This window comes from Lupinus angustifolius, chromosome LG06, assembly GCF_001865875.1.
Source record: "Lupinus angustifolius cultivar Tanjil chromosome LG06, LupAngTanjil_v1.0, whole genome shotgun sequence".
Lineage (NCBI taxonomy): Eukaryota > Viridiplantae > Streptophyta > Magnoliopsida > Fabales > Fabaceae > Lupinus > Lupinus angustifolius.
Genome location: NC_032014.1, coordinates 148,367 through 174,858, shown reverse-complemented (window position 1 = coordinate 174,858; position 26,492 = coordinate 148,367). Strand labels below are relative to the sequence as shown.

At 31.8% G+C, this 26,492-nt stretch overlaps 5 protein-coding genes across 5 annotated transcripts; 4 read left to right on the top strand and 1 right to left on the bottom strand.

Annotated features, from left to right (window-relative positions):
* LOC109348537 (sugar transport protein 13-like) lies at nt 4,895-6,963 on the top strand. The gene is made up of 3 exons (XM_019588994.1): nt 4,895-5,068; nt 5,678-6,003; nt 6,835-6,963. Exons 1-3 carry the CDS (start codon nt 4,936-4,938, stop codon nt 6,961-6,963), a joined length of 588 nt encoding a protein of 195 aa, XP_019444539.1. The 5' UTR covers nt 4,895-4,935.
* On the top strand, nt 7,482-8,304 carry LOC109350366 (sugar transport protein 13-like). Its single transcript, XM_019591611.1, has 3 exons — nt 7,482-7,492; nt 7,612-7,903; nt 7,999-8,304. Exons 1-3 carry the CDS (start codon nt 7,482-7,484, stop codon nt 8,302-8,304), a joined length of 609 nt encoding a protein of 202 aa, XP_019447156.1.
* On the top strand, nt 13,550-17,533 carry LOC109348534 (sugar transport protein 13-like). Its single transcript, XM_019588990.1, has 5 exons — nt 13,550-13,720; nt 14,330-14,655; nt 15,487-15,611; nt 16,264-16,555; nt 16,651-17,533. The coding sequence occupies exons 1-5, from the start codon at nt 13,588-13,590 to the stop codon at nt 17,347-17,349; spliced, it is 1,575 nt and encodes a 524-aa protein (XP_019444535.1). The 5' UTR covers nt 13,550-13,587; the 3' UTR covers nt 17,350-17,533.
* On the top strand, nt 16,196-25,848 carry LOC109348536 (probable membrane-associated kinase regulator 1). The gene is made up of 2 exons (XM_019588992.1): nt 16,196-16,232; nt 24,313-25,848. The coding sequence occupies exons 1-2, from the start codon at nt 16,205-16,207 to the stop codon at nt 25,239-25,241; spliced, it is 957 nt and encodes a 318-aa protein (XP_019444537.1). The 5' UTR covers nt 16,196-16,204; the 3' UTR covers nt 25,242-25,848.
* On the bottom strand, nt 18,660-23,915 carry LOC109348535 (cyclin-T1-3-like). Its single transcript, XM_019588991.1, has 7 exons — nt 23,849-23,915; nt 22,891-23,440; nt 22,667-22,748; nt 22,261-22,395; nt 21,940-22,115; nt 19,327-19,472; nt 18,660-18,901 (listed from the first exon to the last, which is right to left on the bottom strand). The coding sequence occupies exons 2-7, from the start codon at nt 23,433-23,435 to the stop codon at nt 18,867-18,869; spliced, it is 1,119 nt and encodes a 372-aa protein (XP_019444536.1). The 5' UTR covers nt 23,436-23,440; nt 23,849-23,915; the 3' UTR covers nt 18,660-18,866.

The following is a 26,492-nucleotide window of genomic DNA, read 5'->3' as shown; positions in this document are numbered from 1 at the left end:
TAATTATAAAAGTATCCCAGTTAGGAAATAAAATAATATATAAGCTTTGTATTTAAAATCATAACTTCTCAACTTTTAATATGTACACAGACTAGTACAAAATTCAATTATTTATACTATTTATGGGTCATAAGGCTTAGTCTAATAAATTGACTCGGTGAGGTGTATACTGTATAGTAGGAAATAGAAAAGAAAAGAGATAAGTTAGTGACACATGAGGTGTATGATGGTCAAAAGTGAAAAGGCAAAAGTAAACATGATTTAATATCTTTCACATTTAAAGGGTTCTGATTAGGAATATATATATCCTATGTGATCATAGAAATTCAAACTTATCCAATTGTATTGATGATCACAGGTGACTGTGTTTAAGGTGCTGGAGAATTCACAATTTCACACCAATGCATCATCACTTATCCATGTCCTCTTTTTTTCATTATACACTCGTGAACACAAAAATGCAACCATTCCTTCACTACTTTGTACCATTTTTTCTATTATTCTCACTATATATATATATATATATCTTCCTCTTTTCTTCATTCTCTCCTTATCTCAATCCTTTTGGACCACCAATTTCAACCGGTCAATTTTGAACACTCAGACTATGCTTCTTTATAACGTAGCCACTAAATTTTATGTTTTGAATTTTCTTACACTGCCTTCCACGTCATCAATTGCTAAGGATCCTAAAAATCTGAATTAATTGCAACATACAAGTCAAAATACACTGCACCCATTCCGTTCCCTCAGCCTCTGTGAATTCCTTTACTTGCTTCACACTATCTTATTTTTATGAATTCATTATTAAACTAAATACTTATTTCAACTTATTTTTATGATTTAATTAGTTATTTATACAACATCCTCTGTCTACTACCTCGCAGTTTTTGTGAAACTACTTCAACATGATTTGGGTTCAAATAATATTACCAAACAATAAATTTATTTATTTATACAACTACATACGTTAATTATATTTTATATAGTTTGATTTTATCAAAACCTTTCTCCTAACATTCTCATATAAAATATCGTTATGTAGTAAATAAATAGGAATTAAAATTTATTATTAAAATAGGAATATGATTTCTTGATGCTAGAAGTTCAATTCTTATTAGGGTGTAAGAAAAAAAAATTGTTCATAAGGACAGAAGTATCTAATTAATAATCTCTATAATTTAAAACGATTAGTTTGTAGTCTAATTTGTATTATAAGCTATGTTATTAAACTTTTAATAAGATATAAATATTCCACAAACTTATAAGAGGTATTGGTTGTATGAAATAAAACCTAAAAAAAATATATATTAGAAAATAGAGTTTCTAGATGGCCATTTCCAACAGCTTTAATTATTTTACTTTTTATTTTATTTCTTCACGTTTTTCTTATCACTCAATATTAAAGACAAACTTTATGTTTTGTTTGATAAAATACCAAAGTATCGTATGAAAATGGATAAACAACCAATTTGACTATGTCTTAGTTACGTTATTCAGGTGACATTATCCTCCATGTGAAACCAATCAGGTTTCTTTCACTTTCATATGTCATTCTAATCAATTTTTCTCTCCTCAGTTTTGCCACCTCTTCATGTCATTTATAATGGAGAGACAAATACTACATAATAATATACAAAAAGTAATATATAATGACAATTTTATTTGATTTATTATGAAATTACATTTTTGCTATTAAAAATATGAATAAAATCAATCATTTGTCTCTCCATTAATGGGGAGGATGTTTTTTCATTCATTACCCATCAACTCCCCAACTGATTCGTATTTTTTCACTTTCTTTGAGTCGCTCTATCTTTCTCTTCATCCATGCATTATTCTAAGCCCAATTGCTACCGAAACCAACATTGAAACTAAACAAATGGCTGCCATTGCAATTTGGTGACATTAATATGTTCAATTAAAACATGAAACAATGTAAGGTGCATATATAACGTGATACGATTCTGTTCATTCAGAAATAGTCAAACGTCATATATATGATAAGTGTTAAGCTCAAGTAAAATACGTATCTTGTTTTTGCAGGGATCCTAGTTCAATTCGATTAAGGTGCATGTATCATGTATCATGTATCATGTATGGTCGTGGAATATAATAATTGTTAATATATTCAACTACCGATATCTTTAATCTTTTTTCTCTAAAAAAATAAAGAAGTTTCAAGTTTCACATGAGTTTAAAATGTGAGAAGTAAAATAAATATAAAACATGCACAAGTCCAAATTACATTAAACATTTTGGACATAATTAATAACAACGCTCAAATATGATATCTTGTGAACCAGTTTGACTCATTCTTCCGTGTTACAAAATTTAGATTAGCTCATTCTGAATTTCAACAATATATATATTAAACTCGTCCAATTTGGCTCGTTTTGCTTTTTATTTTATTTTATTCTATCCTCTTTAACAAAGTTATTAAACCAAAGTTTGATTGTTGTTTTTTTATCTTCTAAAAAATTCTCTCACTTTATTGCGTTAGTTTTCTTTCTACAATAATAATCACAATTGTATAATTGATATCATAATAATTAATATTATGTTGATCTTGAAATGAAGATTAAACATAAAAAGTTATAAACAGATAAACTTATAAAGTAGTGGGAGGAGTAATGAGAAAATATTTTATGTTTGTGCATCTTTTTCTAACTTGAAACTAACAAGAGAATATATTATTCTCAACTTTTTATTTCCAATAATAACTTTGACAACTTAAATTAGATGTTATATAGATTTTTTTAGTACATGAATATATTGGGAATCACTTAAGTGAAAATAATTCACAAATAAAAATTGCAAGAATAAAAAGTCTGAACAATACAACTATTTATAGATGAATTGAGATTTTTTGGTACTATCAAGAGTATTCTATCATCTTTTTGGGTAAAAAATTAATCTCTTCTGTCTTGCATGATTGTCCATTCCAAAAAATATTGCTCTAAGGAATCGAACATTTAACATTTTCATCATTCATCATTAGACCACCATTTTATTGGTAGATGAGCTCAACTTAAAAGTTAGTTCATCACCGCATGAAAAAGTAACGTGCAATAATAATTTCTTATATATAGTGTCTTAGTTTGTCAAAAGTGTACAATATCTTCGTTAAACTTGACAATGCAAAAAACATCTTGAACTTGCCCAAATATTTGAAATTTTAATGCCAAGATGATGTTGAATGTTAGGATATCACTAATGTTACTATAACAAATAAACGCTGACCACTTTAAATCTTATTCTGACTTTTAAATAAATTTATAGAAACGCACATAAAAAAAAATGAAAAGCAAAAAAAAAAAAAACAAATGAGTGATTCGTTTAAAACAAATGAGTGATTCGTTTTAAATAAATTTTTTTGAAACAATATATATATATATGAGGAGGGATTCGTTTACACCCAAGTTTTGTTTACATTAATTACATTTAATTTCAGTCATTCATTTTCTTACATCTAACGGACCAAATGAGTGAATGCAACAAGTTATTTAAGATTTTTATTTTTCCTTTTCATCATTTATTGCACTCACTCATTTGGTCCATTAGACTTATATTTAGAAAAATGAATGGTTGAAATTGAGTGTAACTAGTGTAACTTAATTTGGGCGTAAACAGATCCCTCATTTATATATATATATATATATATATATCAAAAGTATTACGTTTCAAATGAGATGAAACTTAATTATTTTTGTACCTTTTGATTGAATATCTAGCAAAAATGCTAAATTTATTGGTCTATTTGTGTGATTTTTTGTTCTCATTTCCTTAACAAAAAATATATATTTTATTTGTAAAACATGTGTGTTTCTACACATGTAATAATATTTATAGGGTGTTTCACCACCAAATTCAATAAAATATTTAAACAAAGTAAAATGAAAAAATATACATAGTGTAATGAATATTAGAATAATGTATTTCTTATTTTAATTAAATATAATATATTAATCATATAAATAACGGATACCCGCGGGCACAGACCATAATACTTATACCGACCCTTATGTACTATTGTATTTTAAAAAAAACGTTTACAATACTCGGGGATACCCATTTGTGACCCGTACTCATATGAGTTTTACTTGAGTACCACGAGTGTGCATTTTTTTGCCATCTCTATTAATAAGTCGACTACATTTTGTAGGTGTCACAAAATGATGATAATACTAAATTATATTATTATGAGCTGGTTTAAAAGTTGACCTAGGAGGGCATCAAAAAAAAGAAGAAGAAAGGGGCACGTGGGAACATAAAAGTGGGTGCTACCCCATTATTGCATCATCATAACCTTAATATATCCACATCACTTTTAGTCATGAGTCATGACATTTTATATGGTGGATGGGTCCCAACATTATAAACAAATTAATAATATAAATTTTGTAAGTCAAAGTTTGACCAAATTTTAGATTCCTAAATAAATTATGATGTCATGATAAAATAAGTATATTGTATATTAAAATTATTTAATTATATTACTTTTATAATTAATTTTCAGACAAATTATAGTAATATAAGATACATTTTCTTTTTCATGACTATGAGATCAAATATATTTTATGAAACCAATTTTTTAATGAACAACAAATTAATAAAATGATATCATACTTTGCTTACCTTGTATGAAACATTTTTTATTATATAATTATTACAAATTTAGAATCAATTAGATTAAAATGATGGATAACATAATTGATTTGAAAAAGAATAAAAAGTAATAAGATATCTATATTATAAAATATATTTGGAGCATTTATAGAGAAAGGGTTGGCAGTGATCCACATATCCAAATTTGCAACCCCTTTGGTCGCTTATAAATATACTACTACCACTTTCACTACAATATAAACTCAACTACTCTAACTCTCTCTCTCTCTCTCTCTCTCTCTATTACAAAGAAGGTGGTAATTAAGCATGGCTGGCGGAGGTTTCACTACGAACAGTGGCAGCAGCCATTTTGAGGCGAAGATCACTCCGATGGTCATCATTTCATGTATCATGGCTGCCACCGGAGGACTTATGTTTGGATACGACGTTGGTGTTTCTGGTAATCAATCAATCTTTCTTTTCTTTCTTTTCTTTTCTTTTCTTTCTTTCTTTCTTTCTTTCACTTCTAGATACCATCATTATCGAATCAAATATGTTTCAATGCAGACATAGCCACCATAACTTGTTTATCTTTAATTTCTTTGTCTTTAGCTGGCTGGCTTTTCTATACTTTTTTAACCCGTTTAAAAAACAAGATAAAAAAGGGGTAATTTAATGTGGATAATGATTCCTTATTTATAATTTTGACCAAATAACTAAAAAGGTTCCCTTGTTTTCGGTATGAAAAGAATCACCAGCAGTTAGGTGTAGTCGGTCCCCAAAATTGCTCAACTAACTCGCTCACCAATTAAATTCGACCGCCCTATAATATCTTACGTTGCTTGCGCTATCAAATAAACTAGTGAGTATATGAATTTTTGATATCACTCTTTGCATTATCATATCTGATTAGTTATAATTATTAAATATTTTTCTGACCAATTATATTTTCTGACACAAAAGAGTGAGACAACATATGTATAATCCTTGACCAAATTTCACCATGTCATGCAACATGTCCCTTTCCTTACGCTAACATACATTAAATTACTGCAATGATAATAAACAGGTGGAGTGACTGCTATGCCCCCATTCCTGAAAAAGTTCTTTCCAGCGGTATACAGAAAGACAGTGTTAGAGAAAGGAGTTGATAGTAATTACTGCAAATACGATAACGAAGGACTACAATTATTCACATCGTCTCTGTACCTGGCTGGTTTAACAGCAACGTTCTTCGCTTCATATACAACTCGTAATTTAGGAAGAAGACTTACAATGTTGATAGCCGGAATCTTCTTCATTCTTGGTGTTATCTTTAATGCTGCTGCTCAAAATCTTGCTATGCTTATTGTTGGCAGGCTTTTACTTGGTTGTGGTGTTGGTTTTGCTAACCAGGTATTTATCTATTTATTACAACTTCTTTCCTTATTCACATAACTAATATGAGATAAAAGTGATTGTGCATAATATCAAATATATATCATGTTCAAAAATTCATATACAATAATGCAACAGTATTATAACAATTTGTTGAATAGGATTTTAATGTTCTATCTGTCATAGAATTTTAAGGGGTTTATCTGGCGTCTCAACAATACACTTTATTAATTAAGTGGCTGGTTAGATTCTTTGTCATTTTCCTCTAAAGATATAAAATGGTATGCAATTTTTAACTTTTTTATTAGGTGTGCATTGGTGTGTGTATATTATATAGGGAGAACATGGGTGACGTATAAAATATATGGAGTTTATGCATAAATAGAATTAGACCACCGGTGTAGCGAAAGTAAGATATTGTGGATTATTTATTAATTATGTGCCAATAGAAGACAAGTTTATCCTTTGAACTAAGACTTTTATGACAAATTATATATAAAGTCTTAGTCATCCACTAATTTCTCCAACTCCAGTCCCACCTTTTTTTTTTTTGCTTTAAATATTTCCCTTCATACTATATGACGTTATATATTGGCACTTGATGGAGACCCCTTGCTGCTGTTGTTTGAAACTTGCTCATTTTGAAATGGAAAGGTCACTACCCTTTTGCTTCCTCATTTCAACGGGGTTCTTTCTTTATTCATTACCATTACCTCAAGTTTGATTCCTTACGTATAAAAACAATACAATAATGGAACTAAAAATATCCTCTTAGAGGTGAAGCTATTGTTGCATATTTTTTTGGGTATGTAACATTCATTAATCTTGTATGTTTTAATTTGATAATAGGCTGTGCCAGTGTTCCTTTCTGAGATAGCACCTTCAAGAATACGTGGAGCATTGAATATACTGTTCCAGCTTAATATCACTATTGGCATTCTCTTTGCTAACCTAGTCAACTATGGCACCAACAAGTAAGTTTCTTCTCTCACTATTAATATTCTATTCTAAAACTTCTCTTATTTCAACATTAAATGTCATCACGGTTCTTTTATACGCGTATTTCAACAATCTATAATTTTTAAAACCAAACATCATTTGTTGTCCATAATTGATGGACATCAAAATAATTATATGATTTATTATAAAGATAGCAAATCTTAGTTAGGAGAGAAGTGAACACTTTACACCCTTTGTTTTTTATGTAAGAAAAAAAAAACAGACACCCCTTGAGAAAATATTTAATTTTCTAAAACTGATTTAGAAAAGTATTACAATTACTAAATTATCCTAGAGTGATATTTTTTTATACACGTATTCCTATATATGTGTGTGTGAAATGGAGGGGTACCTAGCTAGTTTCCCCATTAATTGTTTATATCGTTGATGCCCATGACTTCATCAATAACTAGCAGTTGTTAGCTAATAGAATAAATGAAAACGTAGGTATTTGATTCTCTGACTTTTATTATTTATCCTACAAAAAAGTCTAACACATGTCTGACTTGTAAAAATGGATGGATATTGAATTATTGATGTAGAAGGAAGTAGGTAAGAAAGTTAGGATATGAATATGTTGTTGTTGTTGTTGTTGAGTGAATATTGATGATGTGAGAGAAATTACAGAATCAAAGGAGGGTGGGGTTGGAGACTATCACTGGGGTTGGCTGGTATCCCAGCACTTCTTTTAACAGTTGGAGCACTCTTGGTTGTGGATACTCCAAACAGTCTCATTGAACGTGGTCGTTTAGAAGAAGGAAAAGCTGTTCTAAGAAAGATTAGAGGCACTGATAACATTGAACCTGAGTTCTTGGAACTTGTTGAGGCTAGTCGTGTTGCTAAAGAGGTCAAACACCCTTTCAGGAATCTTCTCAAACGCAGGAACCGACCTCAACTTGTCATTTCCATTGCCCTCCAGGTCACTATTCCTCTCTTTTCTTTACTCTCTAATAAAGCATCATAGATGTATAGTAATGCTAGTTAATAACATGCAATATCCCTTTTCAAATGCAGATCTTCCAGCAATTCACAGGTATCAACGCCATCATGTTCTATGCTCCAGTTCTGTTCAACACATTGGGATTCAAGAATGATGCTTCCCTATACTCTGCTGTTATCACTGGTGCTGTTAATGTGCTCTCCACCGTTGTCTCCATTTACTCAGTGGACAAGGTTGGACGCAGAAAGCTCTTACTTGAAGCTGGAGTGCAAATGTTCTTATCACAAGTAGTCATAGCAATCATACTTGGACTAAAAGTTAAGGATCATTCTGATGACCTTTCAAAAGGGTATGCAGTGTTTGTGGTTGTTTGTGATTAATTTTACAGGCACATTAAAAAATCGAATCAGAAACTTTTCTAAATATTTTATTTTTAATGATACATGTATATAAAACTATTTCACCTTTACTTGATATTATTAGATAAGTTACATTATTCATGTGTCTTTATATTACATGTCCAATTTTTTTAGAAAGTTGGCCCATGGCATGCTAATGTTAGCACTCTTAATAGCCAAGTGAAATTGTCCACACTTCTTAAAAAGTTCATGAGATTTTATTTGTTTCTCAAAATATTTTCTTATTTGACTTGAGTGACTATTTCCGCTTATTTCTATTTATTAAAAAAGGCCACCCCGCCAATTTAAGGGTCTTAGAAACAAGTATCCTAATTATAAAAGTATCCCAGTTAGGAAATAAAATAATATATAAGCTTTGTATTTAAAATCATAACTTCTCAACTTTTAATATGTACACAGACTAGTACAAAATTCAATTATTTATACTATTTATGGGTCATAAGGCTTAGTCTAATAAATTGACTCGGTGAGGTGTATACTGTATAGTAGGAAATAGAAAAGAAAAGAGATAAGTTAGTGACACATGAGGTGTATGATGGTCAAAAGTGAAAAGGCAAAAGTAAACATGATTTAATATCTTTCACATTTAAAGGGTTCTGATTAGGAATATATATATCCTATGTGATCATAGAAATTCAAACTTATCCAATTGTATTGATGATCACAGGTGACTGTGTTTAAGGTGCTGGAGAATTCACAATTTCACACCAATGCATCATCACTTATCCATGTCCTCTTTTTTTCATTATACACTCGTGAACACAAAAATGCAACCATTCCTTCACTACTTTGTACCATTTTTTCTATTATTCTCACTATATATATATATATATATCTTCCTCTTTTCTTCATTCTCTCCTTATCTCAATCCTTTTGGACCACCAATTTCAACCGGTCAATTTTGAACACTCAGACTATGCTTCTTTATAACGTAGCCACTAAATTTTATGTTTTGAATTTTCTTACACTGCCTTCCACGTCATCAATTGCTAAGGATCCTAAAAATCTGAATTAATTGCAACATACAAGTCAAAATACACTGCACCCATTCCGTTCCCTCAGCCTCTGTGAATTCCTTTACTTGCTTCACACTATCTTATTTTTATGAATTCATTATTAAACTAAATACTTATTTCAACTTATTTTTATGATTTAATTAGTTATTTATACAACATCCTCTGTCTACTACCTCGCAGTTTTTGTGAAACTACTTCAACATGATTTGGGTTCAAATAATATTACCAAACAATAAATTTATTTATTTATACAACTACATACGTTAATTATATTTTATATAGTTTGATTTTATCAAAACCTTTCTCCTAACATTCTCATATAAAATATCGTTATGTAGTAAATAAATAGGAATTAAAATTTATTATTAAAATAGGAATATGATTTCTTGATGCTAGAAGTTCAATTCTTATTAGGGTGTAAGAAAAAAAAATTGTTCATAAGGACAGAAGTATCTAATTAATAATCTCTATAATTTAAAACGATTAGTTTGTAGTCTAATTTGTATTATAAGCTATGTTATTAAACTTTTAATAAGATATAAATATTCCACAAACTTATAAGAGGTATTGGTTGTATGAAATAAAACCTAAAAAAAATATATATTAGAAAATAGAGTTTCTAGATGGCCATTTCCAACAGCTTTAATTATTTTACTTTTTATTTTATTTCTTCACGTTTTTCTTATCACTCAATATTAAAGACAAACTTTATGTTTTGTTTGATAAAATACCAAAGTATCGTATGAAAATGGATAAACAACCAATTTGACTATGTCTTAGTTACGTTATTCAGGTGACATTATCCTCCATGTGAAACCAATCAGGTTTCTTTCACTTTCATATGTCATTCTAATCAATTTTTCTCTCCTCAGTTTTGCCACCTCTTCATGTCATTTATAATGGAGAGACAAATACTACATAATAATATACAAAAAGTAATATATAATGACAATTTTATTTGATTTATTATGAAATTACATTTTTGCTATTAAAAATATGAATAAAATCAATCATTTGTCTCTCCATTAATGGGGAGGATGTTTTTTCATTCATTACCCATCAACTCCCCAACTGATTCGTATTTTTTCACTTTCTTTGAGTCGCTCTATCTTTCTCTTCATCCATGCATTATTCTAAGCCCAATTGCTACCGAAACCAACATTGAAACTAAACAAATGGCTGCCATTGCAATTTGGTGACATTAATATGTTCAATTAAAACATGAAACAATGTAAGGTGCATATATAACGTGATACGATTCTGTTCATTCAGAAATAGTCAAACGTCATATATATGATAAGTGTTAAGCTCAAGTAAAATACGTATCTTGTTTTTGCAGGGATCCTAGTTCAATTCGATTAAGGTGCATGTATCATGTATCATGTATCATGTATGGTCGTGGAATATAATAATTGTTAATATATTCAACTACCGATATCTTTAATCTTTTTTCTCTAAAAAAATAAAGAAGTTTCAAGTTTCACATGAGTTTAAAATGTGAGAAGTAAAATAAATATAAAACATGCACAAGTCCAAATTACATTAAACATTTTGGACATAATTAATAACAACGCTCAAATATGATATCTTGTGAACCAGTTTGACTCATTCTTCCGTGTTACAAAATTTAGATTAGCTCATTCTGAATTTCAACAATATATATATTAAACTCGTCCAATTTGGCTCGTTTTGCTTTTTATTTTATTTTATTCTATCCTCTTTAACAAAGTTATTAAACCAAAGTTTGATTGTTGTTTTTTTATCTTCTAAAAAATTCTCTCACTTTATTGCGTTAGTTTTCTTTCTACAATAATAATCACAATTGTATAATTGATATCATAATAATTAATATTATGTTGATCTTGAAATGAAGATTAAACATAAAAAGTTATAAACAGATAAACTTATAAAGTAGTGGGAGGAGTAATGAGAAAATATTTTATGTTTGTGCATCTTTTTCTAACTTGAAACTAACAAGAGAATATATTATTCTCAACTTTTTATTTCCAATAATAACTTTGACAACTTAAATTAGATGTTATATAGATTTTTTTAGTACATGAATATATTGGGAATCACTTAAGTGAAAATAATTCACAAATAAAAATTGCAAGAATAAAAAGTCTGAACAATACAACTATTTATAGATGAATTGAGATTTTTTGGTACTATCAAGAGTATTCTATCATCTTTTTGGGTAAAAAATTAATCTCTTCTGTCTTGCATGATTGTCCATTCCAAAAAATATTGCTCTAAGGAATCGAACATTTAACATTTTCATCATTCATCATTAGACCACCATTTTATTGGTAGATGAGCTCAACTTAAAAGTTAGTTCATCACCGCATGAAAAAGTAACGTGCAATAATAATTTCTTATATATAGTGTCTTAGTTTGTCAAAAGTGTACAATATCTTCGTTAAACTTGACAATGCAAAAAACATCTTGAACTTGCCCAAATATTTGAAATTTTAATGCCAAGATGATGTTGAATGTTAGGATATCACTAATGTTACTATAACAAATAAACGCTGACCACTTTAAATCTTATTCTGACTTTTAAATAAATTTATAGAAACGCACATAAAAAAAAATGAAAAGCAAAAAAAAAAAAAACAAATGAGTGATTCGTTTAAAACAAATGAGTGATTCGTTTTAAATAAATTTTTTTGAAACAATATATATATATATGAGGAGGGATTCGTTTACACCCAAGTTTTGTTTACATTAATTACATTTAATTTCAGTCATTCATTTTCTTACATCTAACGGACCAAATGAGTGAATGCAACAAGTTATTTAAGATTTTTATTTTTCCTTTTCATCATTTATTGCACTCACTCATTTGGTCCATTAGACTTATATTTAGAAAAATGAATGGTTGAAATTGAGTGTAACTAGTGTAACTTAATTTGGGCGTAAACAGATCCCTCATTTATATATATATATATATATATATATCAAAAGTATTACGTTTCAAATGAGATGAAACTTAATTATTTTTGTACCTTTTGATTGAATATCTAGCAAAAATGCTAAATTTATTGGTCTATTTGTGTGATTTTTTGTTCTCATTTCCTTAACAAAAAATATATATTTTATTTGTAAAACATGTGTGTTTCTACACATGTAATAATATTTATAGGGTGTTTCACCACCAAATTCAATAAAATATTTAAACAAAGTAAAATGAAAAAATATACATAGTGTAATGAATATTAGAATAATGTATTTCTTATTTTAATTAAATATAATATATTAATCATATAAATAACGGATACCCGCGGGCACAGACCATAATACTTATACCGACCCTTATGTACTATTGTATTTTAAAAAAAACGTTTACAATACTCGGGGATACCCATTTGTGACCCGTACTCATATGAGTTTTACTTGAGTACCACGAGTGTGCATTTTTTTGCCATCTCTATTAATAAGTCGACTACATTTTGTAGGTGTCACAAAATGATGATAATACTAAATTATATTATTATGAGCTGGTTTAAAAGTTGACCTAGGAGGGCATCAAAAAAAAGAAGAAGAAAGGGGCACGTGGGAACATAAAAGTGGGTGCTACCCCATTATTGCATCATCATAACCTTAATATATCCACATCACTTTTAGTCATGAGTCATGACATTTTATATGGTGGATGGGTCCCAACATTATAAACAAATTAATAATATAAATTTTGTAAGTCAAAGTTTGACCAAATTTTAGATTCCTAAATAAATTATGATGTCATGATAAAATAAGTATATTGTATATTAAAATTATTTAATTATATTACTTTTATAATTAATTTTCAGACAAATTATAGTAATATAAGATACATTTTCTTTTTCATGACTATGAGATCAAATATATTTTATGAAACCAATTTTTTAATGAACAACAAATTAATAAAATGATATCATACTTTGCTTACCTTGTATGAAACATTTTTTATTATATAATTATTACAAATTTAGAATCAATTAGATTAAAATGATGGATAACATAATTGATTTGAAAAAGAATAAAAAGTAATAAGATATCTATATTATAAAATATATTTGGAGCATTTATAGAGAAAGGGTTGGCAGTGATCCACATATCCAAATTTGCAACCCCTTTGGTCGCTTATAAATATACTACTACCACTTTCACTACAATATAAACTCAACTACTCTAACTCTCTCTCTCTCTCTCTCTCTCTCTATTACAAAGAAGGTGGTAATTAAGCATGGCTGGCGGAGGTTTCACTACGAACAGTGGCAGCAGCCATTTTGAGGCGAAGATCACTCCGATGGTCATCATTTCATGTATCATGGCTGCCACCGGAGGACTTATGTTTGGATACGACGTTGGTGTTTCTGGTAATCAATCAATCTTTCTTTTCTTTCTTTTCTTTTCTTTTCTTTCTTTCTTTCTTTCTTTCACTTCTAGATACCATCATTATCGAATCAAATATGTTTCAATGCAGACATAGCCACCATAACTTGTTTATCTTTAATTTCTTTGTCTTTAGCTGGCTGGCTTTTCTATACTTTTTTAACCCGTTTAAAAAACAAGATAAAAAAGGGGTAATTTAATGTGGATAATGATTCCTTATTTATAATTTTGACCAAATAACTAAAAAGGTTCCCTTGTTTTCGGTATGAAAAGAATCACCAGCAGTTAGGTGTAGTCGGTCCCCAAAATTGCTCAACTAACTCGCTCACCAATTAAATTCGACCGCCCTATAATATCTTACGTTGCTTGCGCTATCAAATAAACTAGTGAGTATATGAATTTTTGATATCACTCTTTGCATTATCATATCTGATTAGTTATAATTATTAAATATTTTTCTGACCAATTATATTTTCTGACACAAAAGAGTGAGACAACATATGTATAATCCTTGACCAAATTTCACCATGTCATGCAACATGTCCCTTTCCTTACGCTAACATACATTAAATTACTGCAATGATAATAAACAGGTGGAGTGACTGCTATGCCCCCATTCCTGAAAAAGTTCTTTCCAGCGGTATACAGAAAGACAGTGTTAGAGAAAGGAGTTGATAGTAATTACTGCAAATACGATAACGAAGGACTACAATTATTCACATCGTCTCTGTACCTGGCTGGTTTAACAGCAACGTTCTTCGCTTCATATACAACTCGTAATTTAGGAAGAAGACTTACAATGTTGATAGCCGGAATCTTCTTCATTCTTGGTGTTATCTTTAATGCTGCTGCTCAAAATCTTGCTATGCTTATTGTTGGCAGGCTTTTACTTGGTTGTGGTGTTGGTTTTGCTAACCAGGTATTTATCTATTTATTACAACTTCTTTCCTTATTCACATAACTAATATGAGATAAAAGTGATTGTGCATAATATCAAATATATATCATGTTCAAAAATTCATATACAATAATGCAACAGTATTATAACAATTTGTTGAATAGGATTTTAATGTTCTATCTGTCATAGAATTTTAAGGGGTTTATCTGGCGTCTCAACAATACACTTTATTAATTAAGTGGCTGGTTAGATTCTTTGTCATTTTCCTCTAAAGATATAAAATGGTATGCAATTTTTAACTTTTTTATTAGGTGTGCATTGGTGTGTGTATATTATATAGGGAGAACATGGGTGACGTATAAAATATATGGAGTTTATGCATAAATAGAATTAGACCACCGGTGTAGCGAAAGTAAGATATTGTGGATTATTTATTAATTATGTGCCAATAGAAGACAAGTTTATCCTTTGAACTAAGACTTTTATGACAAATTATATATAAAGTCTTAGTCATCCACTAATTTCTCCAACTCCAGTCCCACCTTTTTTTTTTTTGCTTTAAATATTTCCCTTCATACTATATGACGTTATATATTGGCACTTGATGGAGACCCCTTGCTGCTGTTGTTTGAAACTTGCTCATTTTGAAATGGAAAGGTCACTACCCTTTTGCTTCCTCATTTCAACGGGGTTCTTTCTTTATTCATTACCATTACCTCAAGTTTGATTCCTTACGTATAAAAACAATACAATAATGGAACTAAAAATATCCTCTTAGAGGTGAAGCTATTGTTGCATATTTTTTTGGGTATGTAACATTCATTAATCTTGTATGTTTTAATTTGATAATAGGCTGTGCCAGTGTTCCTTTCTGAGATAGCACCTTCAAGAATACGTGGAGCATTGAATATACTGTTCCAGCTTAATATCACTATTGGCATTCTCTTTGCTAACCTAGTCAACTATGGCACCAACAAGTAAGTTTCTTCTCTCACTATTAATATTCTATTCTAAAACTTCTCTTATTTCAACATTAAATGTCATCACGGTTCTTTTATACGCGTATTTCAACAATCTATAATTTTTAAAACCAAACATCATTTGTTGTCCATAATTGATGGACATCAAAATAATTATATGATTTATTATAAAGATAGCAAATCTTAGTTAGGAGAGAAGTGAACACTTTACACCCTTTGTTTTTTATGTAAGAAAAAAAAAACAGACACCCCTTGAGAAAATATTTAATTTTCTAAAACTGATTTAGAAAAGTATTACAATTACTAAATTATCCTAGAGTGATATTTTTTTATACACGTATTCCTATATATGTGTGTGTGAAATGGAGGGGTACCTAGCTAGTTTCCCCATTAATTGTTTATATCGTTGATGCCCATGACTTCATCAATAACTAGCAGTTGTTAGCTAATAGAATAAATGAAAACGTAGGTATTTGATTCTCTGACTTTTATTATTTATCCTACAAAAAAGTCTAACACATGTCTGACTTGTAAAAATGGATGGATATTGAATTATTGATGTAGAAGGAAGTAGGTAAGAAAGTTAGGATATGAATATGTTGTTGTTGTTGTTGTTGAGTGAATATTGATGATGTGAGAGAAATTACAGAATCAAAGGAGGGTGGGGTTGGAGACTATCACTGGGGTTGGCTGGTATCCCAGCACTTCTTTTAACAGTTGGAGCACTCTTGGTTGTGGATACTCCAAACAGTCTCATTGAACGTGGTCGTTTAGAAGAAGGAAAAGCTGTTCTAAGAAAGATTAGAGGCACTGATAACATTGAACCTGAGTTCTTGGAACTTGTTGAGGCTAGTCGTGTTGCTAAAGAGGTCAAACACCCTTTCAGGAATCTTCTCAAACGCAGGAACCGACCTCAACTTGTCATTTCCATTGCCCTCCAGGTCACTATTCCTCTCTTTTCTTTACTCTCTAATAAAGCATCATAGATGTATAGTAATGCTAGTTAATAACATGCAATATCCCTTTTCAAATGCAGATCTTCCAGCAATTCACAGGTATCAACGCCATCATGTTCTATGCTCCAGTTCTGTTCAACACATTGGGATTCAAGAATGATGCTTCCCTATACTCTGCTGTTATCACTGGTGCTGTTAATGTGCTCTCCACCGTTGTCTCCATTTACTCAGTGGACAAGGTTGGACGCAGAAAGCTCTTACTTGAAGCTGGAGTGCAAATGTTCTTATCACAAGTAGTCATAGCAATCATACTTGGACTAAAAGTTAAGGATCATTCTGATGACCTTTCAAAAGGGTATGCAGTGTTTGTGGTTGTTTTGGTGTGCACTTTTGTGTCCTCTTTTGCATGGTCATGGGGTCCACTTGGTTGGCTTATACCAAGTGAGACATTTCCATTGGAGACTCGTTCAGCTGGTCAAAGTGTCACTGTTTGTGTCAACTTGCTCTTCACATTTGTCATAGCACAAGCTTTTCTCTCTATGTTGTGCCACTTCAAATATGGCATCTTCTTGTTCTTCTCTGGATGGGTCTTGATCATGTCCTTCTTTGTCTATTTCTTGGTTCCTGAGACAAAGAATATCCCCATTGAAGAGATGACTGAGAGAGTGTGGAAACAGCATTGGTTATGGAGGAGGTACATTGAAGATGATGATTATGTTGCTCATGAGAAAGTAGGCAATGGCAAAAATAATGGATTTGATCCAGCTTCCCAGTTGTAAATTTCAGCATTACTTTGGTTTGTTTGTTTTATTTGAATATTTTAGGACCTAAAGAGAGTTACACTAAGAATAGTACACTAAGAATTAGGTCTTGCAGGTAACATGTTATTTTTATCCCTTAATGAATGGTATATATACCTGCAATATTGTAACGACATAATAATTATCCTGATTTACAATCCATGTTTTATGAAAATTAAAGCTTGATTTCCATACAAATGAAGGAATAATAAAGATTGATTTCCAGCCCTATACAACACATAAGACCATGATGACTGTGTGGGAATGGATCCTCTCAAATGATTTTATCATGCATGGAAATCAATTCGTGTGTTTTTATAAAATGATACATTTCTATTTTAAAGGAGGTTTGAAAAAATAAATGGTGAAATCATAACAACTGATCATGTCAATGTGTTTTTTTTATTAAAAAAAGAGAGGTTCTGTTTCTGCTTGCATATGTTCCATCATATACTTGAAGAATTTAACTTATGCATGCCAACAATTAATCATATATATTAATCAACTAATCGAATTGCTTCAGCCGCAGTTAGGAAGTGGAAACAAATAAATTGACATGCATTAGGTTGATACATTCAATGGAGGAAGGGTATAAACATCACCTATTTATTTGCTGCTGGAAAAAAACACTCTGAAATCTGAACTTAACCTATACCATCATCCTCAAGAGTCTTGCAAATTCTAATGGATGTACCTCTAAGTATAGTAGCCAAATTGTGCAGAACATTGAATGGAGCAGCAAGTACTCCTCTTTCAGGTCCTTCTTTCTTATTTATTCAAATAATTTGAATTGGAAGAGAAAATGGTTTATTTCCGTTATTACTGATAAATTTAAAAATATATTAATATTGATTATTGCACATCCAAATCATCTTATAAAAAGGATTTTACTGAGATAAAAGAGGTGGCTTCGACCCATTAAAAATACCATGTCCCACTGATTGCATCCATTTCTCTACTTTTAAGAGTGTGACAATAGCAGCCATGCAATGCATTATCCCTTCCATAATCATATTAATGTGCTCAAGGGGGTTTCAGCATCAACTCCATCAACCTTTTTTGTAAGGCACTTACACACATTAGATATTTTATCAAGTAATCTTGGAAAGTTGGACTATGGGTGCCACGATTACTTGATAACATCACATTTTATTCCTCTAATTTAAAAAATCTCCAACAATAAAATAGCATTCACTTAATACTTACTACAAAATAAATAAATAAATAAACACTGACCATCTCTAATATCTATAACGTTATCCTTCTTAGACACTTTTCACTTGTGGATATAATAGTGTACCTGGTCTACTTTGGCTAAATGTCATCCATACTCCAAATTGTATATTCACACTTTTTGATAATCAATCACAATTTTAATCCTTTCTATTCTGCAGAACAATGATTGATTAACAAGTAAGGTGGAATTTTTTTGGAGTACCAACAGTCTCACTCACTCTGGTACACTTACAAGGACTCTATACTCTTGCTCTTTTATACTATCGGAAGAGCTCCATTAATTGCTGCGAGACATCTGCATTAAAATGATGAATTGTCAATAACTAACAAAATACGGAAGTCCAAACAAAGATTTCCAAATTCTGACAAGATTAAAAGTACTAGGTTTCAAGTTTTCAAATGAAGGCTGGAACAAGATTTTTAAGGAAAAACAGCAAGGGGTTATATGCGAATTGTTTTTTTTGGAAGGGAAGACTTGGGAATCCTCACACTCCCAGGCTTTCCGTCGAAAATAGTAACTGCAAATGGACCATAAAGGTAAATAAAAAGATTGAACAACTAATATCAACCATTTCTGCAAAAGAAAGCCATTTTTTAAGTTTTCTATCAATTCATCTATAGCCAATGAACCAACCGTTTCTGAACATACATGTATGAACCCAACAATGTTGCTTGAAAAGAGGAAGGGAGGAAAAAGGGAAAAGGAAGTGAGCAGCATACCTTGAAGAATGGATGGTGTTGCCTGGAACTCTAGCCAAATAATATCATGGGCAGCAAGATCCATGTTCAAAAACTTGGAAGCAAGATACGCAGCTCCAGCAGCAATATGATGTGGCTTAAACTGAAGCCAGAGAGAGCTCCGGAGCCTGGAAACAATATTTTTCAGCTTCAAACGATAATACACAAGACACATCACTACATGAAGCATCACATAACACAAATTATGAGATGTGTAAATAGTCAAACTAACCATCTGATGCAATACAAACAGAAGAAGATGCTTGTACAACTTAGCATATGTTCTCACCATGACACAGATCATGCCAGCTATTGAAATGGACAGAGTAATGTAAAACAAGATAATACAAGCAGGACTGAATTCCAAGTGGAAAAAACAAATTTCTTATCTTCTCCTTACCAACCACAAAAGTAGCAACTCAGGAAGAATACTATTCCAAGAACTTCTCCAGGATTTCTGATATAGTACCAAACTATAGCACTATCTTAAATTCATCTAAACAACTTTTTCAAATTTCCAAGCCCAATTCTGCTGCAGGGCTTTAAACTTCAGAAAATCTATGTAACTACAATGAGAAGGCACACATGGAGAGCTGCACATTTCAAACAAATTGAATCTTTCAAAGCTAATGTCCATGCCACATCTTTTGCTCAACATTTTGATCAGTCAGCCTTGCTAAGATATACATCACAATGCATATATGATGAACATGTCTTATTCCACACTACAGAAAACACCCAAAATCCTCTACGGTGTACATATTGCAGGTACAGGTGCCAATTTTTAAGCATCTTTAACTTAAAAGATGGGGAAAGTATAGATATTAATATTGTCAAATGTCTAGGCTTTAGGACATCTACATCAAAGATGATTAGTACATACACATGTAACATAATAGCTCTCCACTTCAGGTTTTAAGCATCATAAATAATTTTTCTTAGCTTGTCCAAGGAATGCGAAACTTCAACAGAACCATAGACAGCATTTTCACAACTATTAAGTGTGTATCTCACCACAATTTTATGCTAAAGCTTATTGATCAAAGAAAGTGAGATTCTTACAACTATGGCCAAATTCAATTGTTCTCTGCTGTTTCTTTCAGCTACTTTCTATAGATTTTCTATATCAATGACTGGGAAAGTTAGGAATCTATCAATGCCAAAGATAGGCAAGTAAATCTTACAGCACCCCTTCCTAATACAAACTTAATAACCAGGCTTAGTGCAAATGAACAATGGCACAAGAAATGACAATTTGAACAGATGGAAAATCTGAGATGACACTAACATGTCCAAGGTATTAACATCTCTAAAAAATAGCAAGGTTAAAATTAGAATTGAGATGGGGACGGCAGGTGCTCAACATATAACATTAAAATTCAAAACACCCAGTGAGAAGAATAAAAAATGCAAAAAACAATCCATGACTCACCAAAAAAATCAGGAAGGTTAGAAAACGGAGGGGAAGAGACACCATACAGAAACCCAAAAATCTGCTCCCCATAAAAAGTATAATGGCCACAAAGGAAACCCTTAGAGATAAGGATTTTATCAGCTGATTTAAGCCCAAAACGTTTTCCTTGAAATTGATTAATAAACAAGTGCTTTGTTTCATTTGAGAGAAAACTAAGTTGAAGAAAAACACAGGACCGACAAAAATAATATGTTTGGTAGTAAACCACCAGCAGTAGCAGCAAAAGTTAAAAGACTTTAGCTTTCCTGCGGATGCCCCACTTAGAAAGATTAAATGCTTTTCAAGACAATAGAAGGCTCAGTCCATATCCAAATTTCAGGACCTACTTTTTGCTGTTTTCTTTTGTTGGTTTTTTATTGTCACTTCACTTCCTTGATTTTCTTTGCACCCATGTTATTAAAAATGCAAAAATATCCCCTTTGGCCAAAGGTCATCACCAAAAACTACAAAGAATTGAGACTTAGAAACTCATGGGTGGTGTGGGGGTGGGGGGTATTGTTGTTAACTTGGGTAGCCAAAAGAAAAATTGGTGAGACACATTCATATATTCAGGGTAAAGCAGCGCATTAAGACATCAGCAGTTCAACTTCAGATGTAAAACAAAACTTTGCATGAACAGCATATCAACCCGCCATCTAAGAATATCATACATGCCAGCACGCTAATCTTGTGAAATCCTGCAATTATATGCATGCCAAAAGAATCAATAACCCATGACAGAAAAGCTACACAGAGCAGTTGCTCTAAAGAAAAAAATTGAGAATCAACACAATCTTTGAACCAAAAATTAGAATAGGAGACACCCAGGTATCTTCCTCAGTCCTAGATCTCCAGACCTCAAGAACATGCAGTATTGCTTGAGATTTAACACCCAATGCCCCATACCCTGTTTTCCTAGTCTAATTTTTTCAACGGAGCCACACTGTATTAGATAACAAAGGCAAGTAGGAACCAACAGAAAAAGATGTCTGAAGAGGTCATCAGGTCAGAACAATATATACAAATGGAAGATAAACAGATTTAATGAATTAAGGTGTATAAGGACAAATTTCAAAACGAATTGACAAGCAATCATACTGCTACAACTGTGAGTTTAAAAATCCAGTAAATAAGAAACTTACCCTTGGCTGATCAAGTGTAATGCCAGATTAATCAAAACAGTCTTTGATGGACCTAATTTCTTAAGGACGGATGTAAGAGGTGCATATGGATGATGCACATTGAGTTCAAAATTCAAAGTCGTAAGCATTAACTGTTCAGCCTCAAGTACCCTGTCGTGATACTTTGCAAACCAACCCTGTGAAATAATTAAGTAAATATAAATGAAAAAAATAAAGAAATATTGAACTAGCATCCAAATTCTAAAACATAATTGGCAATCATATCAATGTATAGTACGATACCATACGTTAAATAAGAAGTGTTGTTTGAAGCCTACTCACCACAGGAAGAAGATAGGACAACATAGCAAAATCTTGCTTATGTAAGATTTCACTGGATGCTCGCAGCACATCATTCAAAGGGCGTGATGTTTCCTCTGATTTTCCAGTAAGAAAAAGAGCAGCAGTAGCAACCAACTGCAGCAGAGCAATATCAAAATAAATTAAATCACAGCTCAAGTATAGAGAATGAACTTGAAAGAACAAATACTACATGCCACTGCACAATTTGTTAAGATACAATCGGCAAGCAATATCATACACCATTTATAGCAGATCCAAAATGCAATCTCTATGCACTTCTAAGAGTATAATAATTAACTTATTGCATGAATGTTGTGGTTTTCGAGGATGCATTTAGTACAAAAACAATATAGATGCTCAAACCTAGAGGTAAATGGAAACTTACAAATCTGTCATGGTAAGCATGTGATTGTCGAACAAAAAAACGGTGGCACAGAACCATGGCTGTCCCAATGGTGGTTTGAGGCCTGTAAAGGAAAATGCGATTTTTTACACTGGTTTCAAGCAACGAAAGTTATACAGGAGCACCAATATCATATGCAAATAACCAGTAATGTTTTTTTTCTCAGAAAGAAAATCATAACCATGTCACTTGTACGTGAAACTTACAACCCAAGTCGTACTCCAAGATCCTGAAGGAAGGCGCAATATGAGTGGCGCAGGTGTGTCTCATGAAGTACATCAATACCATCTTTTCTTGATGGAGAGTGACTATCAATCTCATCCCTTGACATCAAGAGTGGCTCCTCATCTTCAAATATAGAGCAATCTAGCTTGCAGGTAGGTGATATAGAAGTGTCATCGCTGAACCTTGTTGTAGAAAAATGAATGCTACGGGTTGAAGGGACATTGTCTTTGACAGAGGATGCAAAATAAGAATTCTGGTTTTCTTCCCAAGTAGGAGCTGAATATTTTCTCCGCTTTAAATATGATGGAACAGCATCACAGTTACCATAGTTAGCATGATCAAAGTTGTAATAATTAAAATTGACATGTTCTGCCGGGTCATTATTGTACGCATCATAATTCTGGGTATAATAATTGCTCCTGCATCTTTTCCTACTGCCATTGTTGAAGTTGTTTCCATCAAAGGTGGACCAATAACCACCATGTAAGCTACGTCCTTCTGCTGGCAAAATCCGTCTAAAAGACATAATTCCTGCAAAAAAACATAACAAATCAGTTGTTATCTATGACATCCGTCTAAGTGAATAATTTTATTTTTTTTAACATTTTTACATAAATAATATATGTATAATAAGCAATTTATAAATAATTTTATTTTTGGTATGTTGCAAAAGCCTCCTCTAGAATTAAATTCGAGAATGAAGATTGTATTGACTCTGTGTCTCTTAATAATCACAAGCAATAAAATACTATCTCGTCACAATTTTAAAGGATAAAAAACACTACATAAAACAACTCTAGTTATCCTGAGATTATAATTGGTGGGACTTGGTTGGAACTAATTTTCAATCTGAGGATGTTTTGCGTTGACATGGTATGAAAGTCGATAATTAGATGATGAAAATAAAGGATGAAAAGAGAATAGAGTGAGAAGAATTACCTAATTGATGAAAATAAGGTTTTGAAAAGTGATGAATTGAGAGATAAAGAAAGAGAGAGAGATAAAGAAAGAGAGAATGGGGAAAGAAGAGATAAGAGGAAAAGAATGTTTGAAATTGGAACCCAACCACGCAAATGGGCTGGACTGTAATAATATGAATTGGGCTTTCTTTAAACTACAACTACAATATTGATTATTGAATTGAAGATAAGTTATATACAGCACATGCAGCATTATTATATATAAACGAGGTTTGAGGAAACAATATTGGTTGTGAAGAAAGCATGATAGCACAAGTAATGGCACGGATCCTACGGTGAAAGCATATGGTCCTTTGAATTTGGATCCAACAACACTAAACTGAGAGAGAGAGAAAGATAGAACAACTTAGTTTAAATAATAAAATATGAATGTTTGACGTTTAAGGCACGTGAGACCTCTAATTACAAAGAGAAGAGAAAGAGAAAGAGAGAAAGAGAGAAAGAGAGAAAGAGAAATGGGAAGGAGAAGAGGGAAATCATACACACTCCCATCCTCACCATCTCATTCATTCTCATCTTCATCATCTTCTGATTTTGAGTTCACTATCTCTATCTCCCCTCGCAAATCATCTTCTACTCTCTGTCCTGCTGATCAACTCTTCTATAAAGGTCAACTCTTACCCCTTCATCTCTCTCCTCGTATCTCTATGGTTCGTACTCTTCTTCTCTCTTCTTCTTCCTCTTCTTCATCTACTACTACTACTACTACTACTACTACTACAAGATCTTCCACTGACTCTCACTCTTCCTTCAACTCTGACCTCGCTCTCCTTCCTCACTCTGACTCCTCTTCCCGTCCTAGCTCTGTTACTGATTTCGACAACGATGACTTCAACCGTCTTCATAACACTTCCAAACCCAAATCCACCAACAAGTACTTCTCCTTCTCAACATTCTCTTCTGTGAAGCGAATCAGCACCACTGCCAAAGAGGTCATCAGGAAGTACTTCAACAAAGTCAAACCCCTGTATGAGAAATTTTCACACAAACACAAAACTGGGGAATTCAATATGGAACACCCAACAACTACAACTACAACTACAAGATCTAACAAGGACACACAAGTCTCAGTTAAGAGAGGGATGAAACAGAATAATGGCGTCCTTTCTCATTCCTTCTCCGGAAATTTGAGGTATCCTCGTAGTAGAACAAGCTGTGTTTCTAGTTGTCCTTCTTCTATGAGATCTTCACCCACCCATTCTGGTGTGCTTTCGTTCCCTCCACCTGCTACTGCTACTGGAAGAGATGCTTCTTCAATGGAAGAATTACAGAGTGCAATCCAAGGAGCTATCACGCATTGTAAGAACTCTTTGATTCAAAATCAAACCAACAACATTGTCTCATCATATTAACTCTCATACTCATCATTCTACCTGTTAAGATCAATAGTAACAGACAATTCAAATCTTTAAGATTAATTTATTAAGGGTTTTATCCTTTAATGACTAATCAAATTTTAATTATTTGTGCCTGCATATAACAGGTTTGATTCTGTTCATGTTACTATTGGTTGAGATCAGCAGGCACATGGTAGTCCTAGACCATGCAATAAATAAGTTGTCCCACTTCAGATCTGATTAACCAACAATCATGTTCAGACAACTTTTTTTTTCTTTTCTTTTCTTCTTGTCCTTATAGCTTAGAATCTTTATGTGAAAGTGAGGTTAAAAAGCTGCATGTGACTATATTTGGAATAACTATTTGGATTTGTTAGTGAAAAGGGAAAATAGTATCGAAAGTTGTGACTTTTCTCTTTCTGACTGTTCTAATTAGTGGTAGCCTTTCAATGTTTGAAATGATTAATTATAATCACAGTCACTTCTGTTGTGGTAGTAATTGCTCTGCAACTCAAAATTGGCACCATCTGTATTGAACTTTTCTGAGGAAATGATTCCATTTGTAACTCACCTGTGCTTCTCAACTTTTTATGTGTTTATTTTATAACAATAATTTACTATTTGCTTCCTTCTCAAATCTGACTTGGTTCACTGTGATCTACAAAAGCAGATGCAGTCAATAATATGTTTTTATATATTTAGAATATTTGATGAAATACTACATGTTCATGTAAATGTGATGATAGGATATTATATGTAAAAATATAAGCACAATATATGATTCGAATGTGATCTTTTACATATTATAATAACAAATTCATGCGTGATAAAAAAAACACGAAATTCATACCATTTTGGTCAAAGGACTTGATGCATGTGCGGACTCTGAAGGGAAGTTTCAGGTCTTGTAATGTGATTGTTGGGGGAAGCAGATGAGAAGGTTCTATGTAGCCATGCTTCATGTTTGGTTGGTTCTATGTACCGCCACCTTAATCATCCCATCCAATCACAATAAAAATGATGCACGAAATAAAAATCTCTTACTATATATCTTTTTTTTCTTTCATTAATGATTGAGAAATTTACTTGAGGTCTGAGGATATATCAATTTTAATTCACCTTCTCCATATTAATGCCCACTTTCTGCTGCATTTAAACTGTGCAACACCACTACTGTCCATTGAATTATCCCAACTATACATACAATTTGTACCATTGACCCTCCACAACTTCCCCTACCATGTCTCATATATTATCCTACAATAT